This window comes from Gorilla gorilla, chromosome 9, assembly GCF_029281585.2.
Source record: "Gorilla gorilla gorilla isolate KB3781 chromosome 9, NHGRI_mGorGor1-v2.1_pri, whole genome shotgun sequence".
Classification (NCBI taxonomy): Eukaryota; Metazoa; Chordata; class Mammalia; order Primates; family Hominidae; genus Gorilla; species Gorilla gorilla.
The window spans coordinates 49,852,192-49,869,786 of NC_073233.2; the positions used below are offsets into that span (position 1 = coordinate 49,852,192).

The following is a 17,595-nucleotide window of genomic DNA, read 5'->3' on the forward strand; positions in this document are numbered from 1 at the left end:
GGAGGCAGAGGTTGCAGTGAGCCGAGATTGTGTCACTGTACTCCAGCCTGGGCGAGAGAGCGAGACTCCATCTCAAAAAAAGAAAGAAAGAAATTAATGGCATAAGTGTAAAGAAGAAAAAACAAAATGTCATTCAGAGATGATATGATTATCTGTATAGTAAACCCCAAAGACTCCACAGTTTTTTAGAAATAATATTTTTCTCAAAGTGGCTTCCCGTAAACTCAATAAATAAAAAGTTGCATTTCTGTACAGCAGCACAAAATTTAAAAGTGTAATTTTTAAAAATATACATCGTTATAAAAATATGAAGTTCTCAATAAATCTTACAAAAGTTATCAAGACCTCCGTGCAGCAAGAGATAAAACTTTTATTAAAAACCATTTTAAACAATCTAAATAAATAGATATATAATGTTCATGGATAAGAAGACACACGTTATAAGCATGTCAGTTTTCCTCAATTTGATTTATAGAGTCAATGCTATTATAATCAAAGTACCAGCAGGGTTTTTTTATGGCACTTGAAAAGCAGGTCTTTATATGGAAAGGTAAATCATGAAGAATAGACCTGACACTCTTGAAAAGAAAAATAAAGTGAGAGTTGCCTTACTTTTTTGATAAAACAAGACATTATGCTGTTTGCTCAAGCATAAATAAAAATGGCTAGGAAGACTAAATAGGAAGGCCAGAAATAGACTCGAATACAGGGGTCCAACTCCCAGGCCACGGATGGGTACTGGACTGTGGCCTGTTAGGAATTGGGCTACACAGCAGAAGGTGAGTGGCAGGTGAACTTCATCTGTGTTTACAGCCCCTCCCCATCGCTCGCATTACTGCCTGAGCTGTACATGCGAGGGATCTAGGTTGCACGGAAGTTCCTTATGAGAATCTGATGCCTGATGATCTGTCACTGTCTCCCATCACTCCCAGATGGGACCATCTAGTTGCAGGAAAACAAGCTCAGGGCTCCCACTGATTCTACATTATGGTGAGTTTTATAATTATTTCACAGTGTAATAATAATAGAAATAAAGTGCACGATAAATGTAATGCACTCGAATCATCCCAAAACCACCCCCTACCCCGTCTATGGTAAATTTGTCTTCCATGAAACTGGTCCCTGGTGCCAAAAAGGTTGGGGACCTCTGCTCTAACATACAGAACTGTGATATATTAAAAAAGTAATATTGAAAATTGGTGGGAAGAGAAGGGACTATTCAGGAACTGTACTGGGGCAATTGCTTACTTAATTTCAATCTTCATATCTTACACAAAAATTCAATTCCACATGAATTAAGGGCTCAAGTATCAAAAACAAAATGTTAAAAATTAGAGTAAAATGTAGGAGATGACCTTTCTGGCTATGGAGTAAGGAAAGTTTTCTTCTTAAAGGAGACACAAAATAACTATAAAAGAAAATGTTAATGAATTAAAGTATATTAAAGTTTAATTGTTTTAATTAAAGAAAGGCAGGCCAGAGAGAAAACATGTGCAACACATTTAATCTACAAAAGATTAATATACAAAACATATAAATTGATGAAAAGTAGTAAAATAGAAAAATGCATTAAAGATATTAACAGGCATTTCACAGAAGTGATATGTGTGATGAATAAATATGAGAAACAATTCTCAATCTCACTAGTAATCAGGAAATGCAAAGTAATACCACAGGAAGATGCCATTTTCCCCTCACCAACAGTACCTAGGGTTAGGAAGGATATGGATCAAGAGGTCCTTTTAAACAATGTGAATGGGGTTGTAAGTTGGCATGGCACCTTTGGGAAACAATTTGGCAATCTCTTGGTTTTTTTTTTTTTTTTTTGAACATATGCATATCCCGTGGCCCAGAAATTCTACTCCTTCGTATCTACTCTAGACTATAACAGGAGACAACCAGGAAGCAATCTAAATGCCCATCTACAGAAAATGGATAAATACCATGTAGTATATTCAACTTAATGAGGATTTAATTGTGCAGCAAGGAAATTGAATAAACACAACATGAATGAATCTTAGAAATGTTGAATAAAAAGCCCCAAGTTTGACAAGTCTGCATACAATACGCCATAGTCCCCCCCTTATTTGCAGCTTCATTTTTCACGATTTCAGTTATCCACAGTCGATCATGGTCCAAAAATATTAAATGGAAAATTCCAAAAATAAATATAAGTTTTTAAGTTGTCCACCATTCTGAGTAGCATGATGAAACCACCTGCTGTTGGGCTCAGTCCACACGGGATGTGAATCATTGTGTAGAAGCTCCCTGCCTGTCATTATCAGATTGAAAAAAAATAGTAGATGTAAAACTGGATGCTATCCATGGTTTCGGGCATCCACCGCAGGTCTTGGAATGTATCCCTATCAGGTAGGAGGGACTACTATACCATTTTCATAAAGTACAGGAAGAAGTAAACTAATGTATATTGTTGAGTCAAGTATACATGTATGTCAGAGATAGAACTATGTTTAAAAGGTGAAATGGAATAATAAAGATAACATGTAGAATAGTGTGTGAGGATGGAATGGTGTAAGAACACGTAAGTAAATACAAGTTCATTTTTCAGTAAGGTGGTCGTTTCTGGAATATTCATTGTATGTTTTACAGCATGAATATGTTTTACATAGTTATATACTTAATATTTAACTATGTCATATAATTATATATTTACTTGGCACGGTGACTCATTCTGATAATCCTAACACTTTGGGAGACTGAGGCAGGAGGATCACTTTAGCCCAGGAGTTCAAGACCAGCCTGGACAACATGGCAAAATCACATCTCTACAAAAAATTTAAAAATTAGCCAAGCATGGTGGTGCATGCCTGTAGTCCCAGCTACTCAGGAGGCTGAGGTAGGAGGCTGAGACAGGAGGATCACTTGAGCCCAGGAGTTCAAGGCTGCAGTGAGCTGTGATCACACCACTGCACTCCAGCCTGGGAGACAGAGCAAGAGCTGCCTCAGAAAAAAGAAGAAAGTATATATTATATGTGTATTTAATTATTTATGTTCTCTTGTGTGTCAGATATTAGCATTAAAGAAATACCTTTTTTGTTTTTTTGTTTGTTTGTTTTGAGACAGAATCTCACTCTGTCACCCAGGCTGGAGTGTAGTGGCGCAATCTTGGTTCTCTGCAACCTCCTCCTCCCGGGTTCAAGTGATTCTCCTGCCTCAGCTTCCTGAGTAGCTGGGATTACACACACCTGCCACCACACCAGGCTAATTTTTGCATTTTTAGTATAGACGGGTTTTCACTGTGTTGGCCAGGCTGGTTTCGAACTCCTGACCTCACGTGATCTGCCTTCTTTGGCCTCCCAAAGTGGTGAGATTACAGGTGTGGGCCACCACACCTGGCCTAAGATCATTTTATTTAAAATCCTTTTGGAATACCAGTCAAAAAGAACAAGTCATTTAACAAGGAGAAACAAGTTGGGCTAGCTTCAGATTTCTCTGCCGCAGCATTCCACACCAAGAGGCAATAGAGAAATGCTGACACATTATTTGAGGAAAGAATAAGCTGTGGTTTTAAATCCAACCAAGCTGTCTTTTAGCTCTGAAAGCACCAGACAGAAGGTTTTCAACATATATGAGTGTATTAGTTTGCTAGGGCCACTAGAACAAAATGCCACAGACAGGGTGGCTTAAACAGCAGAAATTTATTTTATCACTGGTCTGGGGGCTGGAAGCCTGAGATCAAAGTGCCGGCAGGGTTGGTCTCCCCTGAGACCTCTCTCTTCGGCTTGCAGTTGGCCTCTTGCTGCCTCTTCACATGGTTGTCCCTCTGTGCACACAGGACCCTGGTGTGTCTGTCCTTCTTCTAGCTCCTTCATATAAATCCAGTCATTTAGAGTTAGGGCCCCACTCTAATAGCCTTATTTTAACTTAATCACTCCTTTAAAGACCTCCACATACAGTTACATTCTGAGGTACACGGGATTGGGACTTAAAAATATGAATTTTGGGGGAACATAGTTCAACCCATAGCAGTGATCTCAAAGAATATTGTTCCCATGAGCCCTTCTTGAGGAAACTATTAGAAGATGAGCTTTAGCCAACCAGGAGATGATTGGGAAAACCACACAAAAGTAATGTCAGTGACCACTGATTATATTCAGCTGTAAAACCAATACTAAAAGGTGAGGCATAGGGTGATAGGTCAGAATGTAAATACTATACGCCCTGACAATGGAGAATTATAAAATTAACAAAAATGTTATTGAAAACACAAATCAGACAGGCAGTTAAGTTTTCTGAGTGCCTCTTCTGTAATGGCTGGGAGTCAGAGATCATCAACCAAAAGCTGCAAATGAAATAGATTTTAAAAATCCAAAGTTAGACCTAAATTCAAAATTCAGCCTAAATTAAATACTGTATTTATGTATAGTATAATATGTATATTAGTATTTATATATACTAATATATATAATATAGTATAATATATATTACTTTATATATAGTAAAGGTAGTATCTCAGTGGGGAGAGAGGTGAATTATTAAATTTTGAGACAAATTAGTAGCTATCTGGAGAAAAATTAAGTTGGAGCCATATCTTTTACTTTACAGCAGATTAAATTTCAAATGGATCAAATATTTAAATGTAAAAAATGAAATTATAAAAATTCTGTAGGGGAAATGGTGAAATATTTATTTCTTTTGCTTTTTAAGAGACAGGGTCTCACTCTGTCTCCTGCAGGCTGAAGTGCACTAAGTGGTGTGATCATAGCTCACTGCAACCTCAAACTCCTGGGCTCAAGCGATCCTCCTGCCTCAGCCTCCTAAGTAGTTGAGACTACCGGTGCACACCATCATGCCCAGCTAAATTTTTTATTTTTTGTAGAGACAGGATCTTGCTGTGTTGCCCAGGCTGATCTCCTCTTGCCTTGGCCTCCCAATGCACTAAAATTACAGCCGTGAGCCACCAAGCCTGGCCCAGTAAAATTTCTTTATATCCTTGGAATGAGATAGGGCTTCCTAACTACAACTGAAAATCCAGAAGTCATTGAAGATCATTAAAAAACCAAATTCTGTAGCAATCAAAATTACGTCACACAAAGTACCATAAGTCCAAAGACAGACTTCAAACTCGGGAAGCTTATCTGTAAATCAAAGGCAAGGATGATCTCCCTAAAATATAAAGAACTTTTTACCAACAGACAAGACAAAAACCTCACAGAACAATTAACAAAATATGAATGCAAATAGTTTACAGAAAAGACGTACAAAAGGCTAACAAATATGAAAGAATGGTCAACTCTACTCATAAGAAGGGAAATGCAGATTAAAACCACATTTCTCACCCATCAGATTGTCAGGGGCCTAAGAGTTTAGTAACAAACTCTGTGATGGGGCTATAAGGAAATGGTGATACTTACATATTTCTGGCAGGAGATTGTTATAATCCGGCTGGGCATGGTGGCTTATGCCTGTAATCCCAGCACTTTGGGAGGCTGAAGTGTGCAGATCACCTGAGGTCATGAGTTCGAGACCAGCCTGGCCAACATGGTGAAACTCTATCTCTACTAAAAATACAAAAATTAGACAGGCGTGGTGGTGCCCTCCTGTAATCCCAGCTACTCGGGAGGCTGAGACAGAAGAATTGCTTGAACCTGGGAGATGAAGGTTGCAGTGAGCTGAGATCATTCCACTGCACTCCAGCCTGGGCGACAGCGAGACTCTGTCTCAAAAAAAAAAAGGACAAAGGAAAGGAGGGGGGAGGGGAGAGGGGAGGGGAGGAAATTCTAGAAGGAAACGTAAAAAATTAAAAATAATGTTTACTTGTCTACCATAGAGACGAGGATGGGAGGGAGACTTCATGGTATAACTTTGTATACTTCCTGGTTTTTGAAACGTATGACTGTGTTACCTATTCAGAAAGTTAAATAAAATAGAACATAGATATGAGATATAGTTCTGCTATTCAGTAGTTGAGTGAACTTGGGCAAGACACTTAAGCTCTCTGAGTCATAGTTTTCTCATTTATAGAAGGGCTGTAATAGTAGTATCAAGCTCACAGGATTGTTCTAAGGATTAATGAAGGACAGGTGGAACAGAAAGTGCTGAGCAGAGTGCCAGCACTTAGTAAATACTCAGTTGAATGGTCATGACTTGTGTTACTGAACTTAATCTTGGTAATAAATGAGTATGTTCTTGAAAGGACACCAGCCTTGGCTAACATTCCTTTGCAGAACCAGACGTCCTGGGTCCTCTCCAGCATGGCAGCCCTCTACTGGAGGGTGAAAGGCCAAGGAAAGAAGGCAATCGACTGCCTCCGCCAGGCTCTGCACTATGCGCCACACCAGATGAAGGTGAGTGGGACTCAGAAGGTGGGAACTTCTGCCCCTTTGTCCTTTCCATTCCCCATGGTTTATTCTGCCCTTTCAACCAGCCTCCCTCATGCTCAGCCAGTGAGGACATGTTCCAAGGAGAGAATGGGGCAGGAGACCTTCTGACTGGGCTTGTGCCCCAGCAAGCCTATGAACTATCCCTGCTGCCTTCCCAGCTTCAGCAGGTTGGAACATGGGGAAGGCCTTCCAGATCACTGTAAGACAGTACTGCATTTAGTCCCCTTTCTGCTGTGTTCAGAGCCACCCAACATACAGCAAATGCACTGGCCTAAGTGGGCTGACACATAGAAGTCAATCTGAGTTTAGCTTGTCATCAGGGGCCTGGTGACCTCTTAGACTTGTTTTGCTTATCCTCTTGGCTTGAGCTTGCTTCCAAGCACAGAGATAGAAGCAAATTTCCATTTATTCATGTACATTGGCCAGTTCCTGGTCCTTGTCTGACTTCTACTTTTTCCACAAAAAAAAAAAAAAAAAAAAAAACCGGCTAACTCTGTGTGACACCAAACTTTTCCAGAAGACCAGTTATTGTTATGATGGATGACAAAGTACAGTGTTTTATCAGCACATTTGTATTCATGTGTTCTGAGTTCTGCATTAATCCAGATCTTATGCTTTTTAAAGACATGGCTGGTGTCTTCTTTGTTCGTCAAGGCAATGTATGGAATGATGGAAGGAACACAGGATTTATTGTCAGGCATTGCTGAGTTTTAAACACAGCTCTACCTCTTACTAGCTTTGTGAATTTGGGCACTGTATTGAACTTCAATGAGCTCATCTAGGGTCATGCATTCGATGGCTGTCACAAAGATGGGTCCTTTCTGTTTCTTCTATGTCTGCTACAGAACCCAATATGGCATGATACAGGTAACAGTTGCTCAAGTAAGACATTTAAAGGGAATGATATTTGTGATGATAGCAGTCTTGCTACTTGTTCCATCCATCATTTTGGACTCTATACTGTTAGGCAATAGGGAAGGGCTGAGGCTCTACCTCTAGGAGTCAGCAAACTTCCTGAAAAGGGCAAGAGAATAAAACACTTGGACTCTGGAGGCCAGACAGCCTCTGGTGCACCTACTTAATTCTAGCATTGTAGTATGAAAACAGCCACAGAAATACGTAGAGGACTGGGAATGATTGTGTCCTAATAAAACTTTTTTCAAAATAGGCAGGAGACTAGGTTTGACCTATGGGCCAAAGTTTGCCAACCCGTAATGATATAATGGTTCTTGCAGAAATTATTTTGGCTTTCTGACTGCATGACTCTAAGTGTGGTCTGTGGACAGTACACAGACTTTTTATTAGCAGTCTGCAATGAGACAAGGAGCTTCACCAGAAGAAACCAACTACATTATTCAGCAGATTGTTTACTTCAGCTGACATTTTGTTGTGTTTGTTTTCGAAGCAAGACTTCGCCAATGAAAGAAGTAATTGATTTATATTCTGGTACAAGCACCTTATCTATCACAGACCAGTAGCAAACAGCACGAAAGCACTTTGAGTGGCACTGTTCTAATCATTCACCAGGAAACACAGACTGTATTCTTTATGATCACCAAAAACAAGAATGAAAGCTCAAAACCCAATTTTCCCTTCTCACCATTCTCCTTCTCCCAGGATGTGCCCCTGATTAGCCTGGCCAACATCTTGCACAATGCCAAGCTCTGGAATGACGCCGTCATAGTAGCCACCATGGCAGTAGAGATCGCACCACACTTTGCTGTGAACCACTTCACTCTGGGCAATGTCTACGTGGCAATGGTGAGATGGGGGTGTGAGCAGTATGTACCAACTCTGCCAAACAGTAGCACATCTTTGATTTCAAAACCTCTTTGAATATGTCATTGCCCACCAATTTCCTGTAAGCTTGTCTAAAATTGCTGGTTCCACCAATGTTATATTTTATGGATAAGGGTTCGAGAGGTTTTTTAAAACATAATACATGAAATTCTTCTAAGTATTTGCAACTACGTAGTTCCTCAACATGAGTTGAACATTAACAGCAGAGTCAGATTTACCTACAATTTCCTGGAGACACCACCTGTTCCAGAAAACCTCTCCTAACACTCCATGTAGACACACATACATGCTCTCTTGCTTCCAGGTTGGGCTAAGGTACTGTCATCGCACTCATGACACCCTTTGCATATTTTTCTTGCTGGATTTTCACCTTGTTTTATAATTTTTTAAGTATTTGTCTTTCCCTATAGCCTACAGGCTCATTGGGGACAAGACTCCTCTTCACCTCCCTGTTCCCAGTGCCTCACAGTGTTTTTGGCACATGGTAGGTGCTCACCAAGTAGTTAATGACTGAAGAAATTCTGCTAGTTTCATGGAATACCATTTACAGAGAAAATGGCAAAGTCATCCAGATCCCTCATTCTGATCAGAAACAAGAACTGATTTCAGAACTGAAAATCCCAGGGGGACCCCCTAAAAGCTGTCATAACCCAATTTAGCATGAGAATCATGCCATTCGCTTTCATCTAAAATGTGGCATCACACATAGGGCTATTCCCAAGATGATCTCAGTAATGGCTTATAGAGTGAGCAGCCCTGGGCTACCAGCTTCATGTATCGTTCTTGACTTCAGAGGTGAGAAGTATTTTGCCAGGGAGGTATTGCCAAATATGCAGATTTCCCTCTGCTTCTTGAAGAATCTGTTGTTGCCCCCAGTAAATGTGAAGTTTGCTACTATGAACGAGGACTTATGTCTCTCATTTGGCTAGAAGAAGTCATTAAACCAGTTGATTTGGGCTCTTCTTTGAGAGTGTAACTCTAAGTAAAAGATTAACCTTCAATATGGCAGGGATCGTTTCCCAATCTTTGTTGGCATCTTTAAATGTTAAAGAGAATTTTAAAACTCTTCAAAATGTACAAGTCCAGTTGAGATACCGGACTTAGTTTCCGTCTTTCCAGCTACATTAGAAAATTTAGGCAGATGCATAATGGGCATTTGTCAGGCACGGTTCTAGAGGTTTCTGTGAGGATTAAATGGAAGGATTTCATAAAGCACCTAGCACAGTGCCTGGCACACTTCAGGCACTCAGGAATGTTAGGTCTCATTATTACCACAATTATTACTGTTGCTGAGTTTGTAAAAGCTGCTCTACCCCTTTTCCTTTTGTTCTTGGGCTCTGCCGTAGTTTCCTTTGTGATGTTATACCTCGGGAATGAAGGCAGCTGTTTCCTCCCAGAGGAACCTCAGAGTTTTCCACAAAGACTTAGATCCGTTGAGCAAATGCTGCGGGATTGTCCCTAGTACAAAGGTGCTTCTTGAGAAAAAAGAGGTCACAGTATATATTTAGTCTCCTGGTGCCATCCCCTCACATTTGTCTCCTTGGCCCTCACAGGAAGAATTTGAAAAAGCACTGGTGTGGTATGAATCCACATTGAAGCTTCAGCCCGAGTTTGTCCCAGCCAAGAACCGAATCCAGACCATCCAGTGTCACTTAATGCTGAAGAAGGGACGGCGCTCTCCTTAGTGCACTTCTTCCTTCTCTCTTTCTCTTTACTCATGCTCTAAAAAAAAAAAGAAAAGAAAAGAAAAAAAGGAATAAGAAAAGAAACCAATCATTGTCAGTATCTACTATTAATGATGTGTGTGAAAATAACTAAGACTTATAACAGGACTTTTACATATGTGGGAATTGGTTTGTTTTTGTTTTTACGTTTCTCCTTTCCCCCAACCAACCTCAGAAGAGGCACCTTCAGAAACACACATTTCTTAAAAGGAAAGTGCAGCTTCAAGATATTGTGTAAATACTGAGCCAAGACATTTCTGGAGCTGTGCTCTGTCTCCAAAAACCTCAATGCCTTTAGGGCTTTTCTCAGTGGTCCAGCTAGCCTTCTCTTTGGAGGAGGACGAAGCCGCATTGCACATTCTCTGCTTCCTGTCGTAGCCTCTGTTGTCAGTGGAAATGCGGAAGCCCATCTGGTGCCCGTCAGTGAGAAGCAACGTTCTGCGCTCTCTCCGTTAGACCTCCATGCTGTCCCCAGTCTTGTCCATTCCATGCTGCTATGTTACAAACTCTCAGAGGTAGTTTGCAGGGGAGGAAGGGGAATATGATTTTAAAAACAAAATATTTACAACAACACAAATTCTTAGGATCACCTGACCTTTGTAATGTTATTTATGTTGGGGAGGGAGGGGGGCTGAGAAGGGGAAATCAGCAGTGTGCAACATCTTTATAATTTGTACTTTAATTACAAATCACAAGGAAACCAATAAGTTGAAATCCTATATAACAGGTTTATATATATAGAATATGTATATTTGAAGCCCTCTACAGACTGAGTCTATGTTTTACTAATTCTTTGTTCACTGTGTTACCCATCTTGGAATAAGTTGTGAATGTCAGCTCCCTCTCTCTGAGGCCTCCAGACTTAGCTCCTCAGGAGAGTAATGAGCCAAGGTTGAGTGTTTCCATACAATGCTTTTACCTTTGATCCCAGGAGAATCAGAAACTCCAACATTTTGGAATCTTCAAGGGCACATACTGAGAAAAAAAATAAAATTGTTTATGAGCAAAATAGGTCTGTCATGTGATTTTTCTTTAGAACCTGACTAATTTGGGCAGCTGTGAAGTCCAGCTTTAACTCTGGATCTGATCTTCCCAAGCCCTACATTGGCTTTATCTTTCTTTCAGCAGCAAGGTGAGGGGAGAAAAAACAATCCATCACTAGGTTTTATAGTTGATGAACTTATTAGAATGATGCATTTAACCGGGAAAGACTTACAGTCAGTACATGTTCAGAGTTTGGTATATAATTGACCTTCCTGGCAAAGGCAGAATCATCTAAGCCACAAAGTCATGGCCCTCAGGTAAGCACTGATCTTAAAGTTCATCCAAGTAAGTTTCACAGACAGCCTTGGGGTGCATCGTGTAAGTCAGGCATTCCCCTTGGGACAGGATTCCACTGAAGGCAGCATTTCTATGGACTTTGCTAGGATGTAATCAGACACTGATTGTCTCAGAAAATGGCTCATGGAACTTGAAGGGTTTGGTTCTAGCAAAGACTGTAATTTCTTAGAAGCAGGTCTGTAATTTCTTACACCAGACATACCTGTGACCTCTCTACGCAGCTAAAGTCCAACAAACTCCAGTTTTATCAGATGTATTTTGAGAACAGCAAGCTCATTTGTTACTGAATACAGTGAGCCTTTATGCACTCAGGAATCCATCGAAATTAACTAGTATCTAAATGTGGTTCCCTGCTTCCCCACCTCACCACAATTTTTTCCTGAAACCTTCAACAGTTGCTTGACTTTTTTTTTTGTTTGTTTTTTAAGACGCAGTTTCACTCTTGTTGCCCAGGCTGGAGTGCAATGGTGCAATTTCAGCTCACTGCAACCTCTGCCTCCCAGGTTCAAGCAGTTCTCCTGCCTCAGCCTCCCAAGTAGCTGGGATTACAGGCATGCACCACCACGCCTGGCTAATTTTTTGTATTTTTAGTAGAGACGGGGTTTCACCATGTTGGCCAGGCTGGTTTTGAACTCCTGACCTCAGGTGATCCACCCACCTCAGCCTCCCAAAGTGCTGGGATTACAGGCGTGAGCCACCATGCCCAGCCCAGTCACTTGACTTTTTAAAATTAACATACTATGAGATTCATTCTGGTGTACAGTTCTATCATGCAACCATCACAACAATCAAGATACAAAACTTTCATCACCCCAAAAAGACTCCCCCATGCTGTCCCTTTGTAGTCAAAGCTCCCCAACCCTTAACCCTGGGCAACTACGGGTCTGCTCTCCCACCCCGTCACTTTTCCTTTTCCATAGTGTCATATAAATGGAATTCATGTATGGCCTTTTGAGTCCGGCTTCTTTCCCTCAACATATTGAATGCACTTGGGGTTCGCCCATGTTGCGTGGATCAACGATTCGATACTTTTTGTTGCTGAGTAGTGTTCCATTGATTGTTGGCCTGTTGGAGGACACTGGGATGCTTCCAGCTTCTGGAGATTGTAAATAAAGCTGCAGTAAACACTTGCATATAGGTTTGGCCGGGCACAGTGGCTCACGCCTATAATCCCAGCACTTTGGGAGGCTGAGGTGGGCGGATCACTTGAGGTCAGGAGTTCAAAACCAGACTGACCAACATGGTGAAACCCTGTCTCTTCTAAAAATACAAAAAAAATTAGCCAGCATGGTGGTGGGGGCCTGTAATCCCAGCTACTCAGGAGGCTGAGTCACAAGGATCACTTGACCCCAGGAGGCAGAGGTTGCAGTGAGCTGAGATTGCACCACTGCACTCCAGCCTGGGTGACAGAGTGAGACTCTGTCTAAAAAAGTAAAATAAATAAATAGTATATAGGTTTTTGTGTGCACATAGGTTTTTGTTTCTTTTGTGTTAATAATTCAAATATTTTTCTACTCTGGACTTTTTTTTTTTTTTTTGAGACAAGAGTCTTGCTCTGTCGCCAGGCTGGAGTGCAGTGGCACAATCTCCGCTCACTGCAAACTCCATCTCCTGGTTTCAAGCGATTCTGTTGCCTCAGCCTCCCGAGTAGTGGGACTACAGGTGCATGCCACCACGCCCAGCTAATTTTTGTATTTTTAATAGAGACGGGGTTTTACCATGTTGACCAGGATGGCCTCGACCTCTTAAAAGCAGGAATGGTCAGCCAACAATGAATGGAAGCACCTTCGAGTCGGTTTTATACAGAAGGAGTACAGGGTAGGAACAGCTACAAATCTGCTTATCTGAAAGGAAGAGGAAAGAGCTAGATCTCTCTTTGAAATGACTTGGAATTGCCTCCACAGCATTGTTGCCAGCCTCATTTCAGATGCTGCTTCAAATCAGGTGTGGTGGGAAGCTGTACTGTGTGAAGGCTGACAGACCATGAATGTGTACCTCCTGCAAGGCTGGTGATGCGAGGGCCCAGTGATGATGCGAAGGCAGGCAGCAGCCCTGCCCTGTGGGTGCCATCCTGGAACTCTATGGGGCTTATTTACTAGATAGGTCAAAGGTCTGACTCACACTAGACTTAGACACTGGCACCAACTAGCTGGGAATGAAACTTGGAGTCCAACTCTCCAGCACAAAGGGTAGCTGTTAGTGGCCTTTCTGTTCCACATACAGCAAGGGTCTGAGAGCTTCCAAGGCAGATTCCCCCAGAACTTTGGCCTCATGAGAATTTTGGCTCTGTAGCAACTCCTCTGTGGTAGGACCGTTCCTGACTCAGAGAGCCCGAGAATGGGTTCAACAAATCTGGTTTCAAATCTTAGTCCCGCCTCTCGTTAGCAAGGAGATCTTGAACAAGTATTTAGCTCTGAGCTGAATTTCTCACTGAAGTAAAATAATCTGAGAATGATAAGAGCTACTATTCTTCACAGGGGATAGCTGTGAAAAGTAAAGGAGATTTTTAAAATATGAAGCATTTAGCACAATGCAAACACCCATTGTTTTTTGTTATTTGCACCATGTTGTAGAAACTGGATATTTTAAAGAAATTTGCTTAATTTTAAACAAGACTCAGCCATTTAACTCCACCCTGGCACATCTTCCAGTCAGGCCAGCCTCACTGTTCTGATTTCCAAAGCTTTTGCTTAATCCATTCCCCATCAGATGTCCCCTCTTCTCTCTGGTTTCTGCCCCACTTCTAGGCCTCTTTTACCCGAGCTTTTGTGATGACACTGATTGATCTACATCTTCTCTGATTATCATAACAGCTTCAATTCATTGAGCCAAACAGGAGGCTGTGTGCAGTCAGAAGCATCTAAGATTTATTGAGCTCTTGCTATGTTCCAAGATTATTCTAACAGCTTTACATGAAATAAAATTAATTTAAGCCTCATGTCAAACCAATGGTGTAGGTACTGTTGTTATCCTGATTGTGAGACTGGGAAATTGGAGCCCGAGATTTAAGTAACTTGCCCAAGGCCACAGCTAGGAAGTGATGGGAGTCGAGGTCTGGGCCCAGGGAGTCTAATTCTAGAGCTGCACTCGTAACCACCATGCTATACACCCATTATCTCATGGAGTCTTCACAACTACAAAATAGGTCAGCAACATTATCTCTGTTTTACAGATGAGAAAACCAAGGCTCAGAGGTAGAGTAACCAGCTCATAATCCCACAGTACGTGGTAGAGTTCAGATTTAAACCAAGCTCGGATTTGCCTAACACCAACTTGGTGTTCTTAACTCCTCTACTATTCTGCCTCTATGTAGTGCTTATTTCCAGGAAGTTCCTCATTCTGAGCTGTTTCCTATTTGCTTTCAGGTGTGTTGCTCTCTCTCCCATCTGTGTACATATGTCACATGTCTGTGTCTCATCGCACTGTAGGCAGAGCTCATATATAGTAAATATTCAGTCAATGCTAGTGGTTAACAAGCAGTGCAACTGACATGTTCCTCTGCTTCCTGCTGTTGGCGTTCTGAGGGCTTTCCACCCACATCTCACAATCTTTTAGGGAACCTATCTTAGGGAAGTGAAGTATCTTGCTTTCTCTGCCATGGAACTTGAAGAAGAAGACAAAAAGCTCTCTCCATCCTTCTGCCTCAGGCTCACTGATCTCAGTCTGGCTAGTAGAGGAAAGTGCCTCGCTGCCCATGAACCTCACAGGGCCTATTCTACCCTTCACTGCCCAAGAGCTTTGCACCACTTGCTGGGGAGAAGATGCGACCACTCTGGTGCGGCCATCTTCAGGGGATCCACCCTGCCGTCGTGGTTGAGCCAGCAGCAGGGGAGACTGACTTCTAAATTCAGCTTTTGTGGTTATTCTAATGCTCAGACAGGCATTCCTAGATCAAATCCCATGTTTCCCCTTTCTGTGGAGATGTAAACAGGTAATTCCAGCTCCTTCTACAAACAGATTTAGTTTAACACGTACTGATGTCCAACACTGGATGGGACATTGGACATGGTCTCTGCCCTTGAAGAGGCACAATCTAGTTGGAGGGACAAGACAGAGAATTCGAAGACACAAAGTCCACTCCAGCAGAAGCCTGGATATTGAAGACCCAGAAACTGAATTCTCTGATGAATACATAGGGTCTTCTGAGGCAGTCAGCCTTGTCTAGGTGCATAAACCTCCTCGGTTTGGACACTCCAAGCAGAGTCCTCCATGGTTCGGCCACTGCCTGCCTTTCCATGCTTGTCTTCTGCCACTCATTTATTCATTCAACGAACATGTATTGAAAAACTACTATGTGCCAGGCACTGCGTTGTTCACTGCAGGTAGTTCAATATGGTGCAAGAATAGAGGGTGGGTGGAAGAGGTGCTAAGAAATGAAGCTAGGGCCAGATCATGAAAGACATCATACACACAGCTAAGGAGTTTGCACTTTGTCCTGAGTGAAATGGAGAGCCATTCCCCAGATTGCACTCCAGGCTACAATTTAGGATTTCCCACATGCATCAAAATTCTACATTCCCATGCCTGTGATCATGCTGTTCCCACTACCTGGAACGCCAAATCCTTGCAATCTTCCCCCTTTTTTTTTCACTTATTTAGGTCTGCTGGTTTTCTGAGGCATTGTTCTCAAGATGCATGCTTTTAAGGCACCTGCCATAATCCCTTTGGTGATGCTCATCACATTGTATTGAAATGAGCTATGTAACTTGTCCCCAGTCAGATGCTTAGCTCCATGTCTAATCAATGTCTGTGTCCCTTACTTTTACAACATAAAAACCTGGCACAATGAAGTTGCTTAATTAAAAAAAAAACAGTTATTTGACTATTGAATTGATGGTTAACTGACCCAACAATACCCTAGAGAAACTATAGCAACATTGAAGATAAGAGATTGCAAATAGGAGCTAATGAAACAGAGAGGGAAGACTAAATCAGGGAGAACTCCAGCAGATATGCAGATAAGCTGCTTCACTTAATCTACAGAGGTACTCCCTGTCCTCTCAGCCCATCCCCGAGCCACTCACTGCTACTGACCCATGTAAAGTATTTTGAACAGGGACAGGAACACAATAGGCAGCCAATAAATGTTAGCTCTTCTTATTAGCAGAGGACTTGAATCCTGCCACTAACTCCCTAATTCTAGAAATAAGTTACCTTTTCCTTTCTGCTAAGAATTTTGTTCCAGGCTAGGCACAGTGGCTCATGCCTGTAATCCCAGCACTTTGGGGGACTGAGATGGGAGGATAGCTTGAGACCAGGAGCTCAAGATCATCCTGGGTGACACAGCAGGACCCTGTCTCTTAGAAAAAAAAAAGAAAAAGTTAGCCAAGTGTGGTGGCACACACTTGTAGTCCTGCCTACTCAGGAGGCTGAAATGGTTGAATTGCTTGAGCCCAGGAATTCAAGGTTACAGTAAGTTTTGATTATGCCACAGAACTCCAACCCTGGACTGAGACCCTGTCTCAAAGCAAAAACAAAAACAAATGGATTTTCTTCCATTTCTGGATTCTGACTCAAAAGCTTGAATGGTTAGGACAGTGACCCCAGCTTTTAAGAAGGGGGGCTTTCACCCAAAGACAGCACTTAATACAAACACCTATTTCCTAAAAATAGAGGAAAATTTTCTTTATCTTTCTGTTTTTCAGTTTGATGGATTTCTTCCCTTCTGTCTTCTGATTCATTGACTTTCTCTTCAGCTGTGTGTAGCCTGCTGTTCAACTCATCCATTGAGATTTTTACTTCAGTAATGACATTTTTCACTTGCATGATTTCTACCTGGTTCTTTTTCATCATTTCTATCTGCTCATGTTTCATAATCTTTTTTTGTGTTACGGATGCTACTCTTAACTACTTGAACACTTTCAGCATACTTACTTTTCAATTTGGTCTATTATTTCTTGTTCATTATGAGTAAGTTCTCCTGTTTGTTGGATATTTGGACTGTCTGACCCTATAGCCTTGTAACCCTCTGAGTTCTCAGTCTTTGGATCACTACTCTAAAAACTGCAATTACTTTTGCACCAGCCTAATATATTCTCTCATGTTCTCAGTGATATCATCTGGTCACATGGTTTCAAATACTATCTCCATGCTTATGACCTTCCAATTTATATGTCCAGCATAATGTCCTCTATCAGCTCTAAATTCATTTCTCCAACTTTCTACTCAGTATCTTCACATGGACTGTACAAAACAGAATTCCATATCTTCTCACAAAATTATTATCTAACTTTAGTCTTCCCATATGAGTTAGCAACTCCCTCCATCTAGTTATTCAGGTCAAAAAAAAAAAATCCTAGGCTGGGAGCTGTGGGTCATTCCTGTAATCCCAGCACTTTGGGAAACTGAGGCAGGCGGATCACTTGAGGTCAGAAGCTCAAGAACAG

At 41.5% G+C, this 17,595-nt stretch overlaps 1 protein-coding gene across 2 annotated transcripts in view; it reads left to right on the forward strand.

Moving 5' to 3' along the window:
• The window catches only part of TTC17 (tetratricopeptide repeat domain 17), a 140,849-nt gene extending 129,972 nt beyond the window's left edge, over window positions 1–10,877 (forward strand). For both annotated transcript variants that reach the window (XM_019036740.3, XM_019036743.3), the window contains 3 exons: window positions 6,189–6,308; window positions 7,962–8,105; window positions 9,698–10,877. In XM_019036740.3, coding sequence (XP_018892285.1) covers window positions 6,189–6,308; window positions 7,962–8,105; window positions 9,698–9,829 — 396 coding nt within the window. In that variant the 3' untranslated portion in view covers window positions 9,830–10,877. The remainder of the gene's footprint in view (window positions 1–6,188; window positions 6,309–7,961; window positions 8,106–9,697) is intronic.
• The last annotated feature ends 6,718 nt before the right edge of the window (window positions 10,878–17,595 follow it).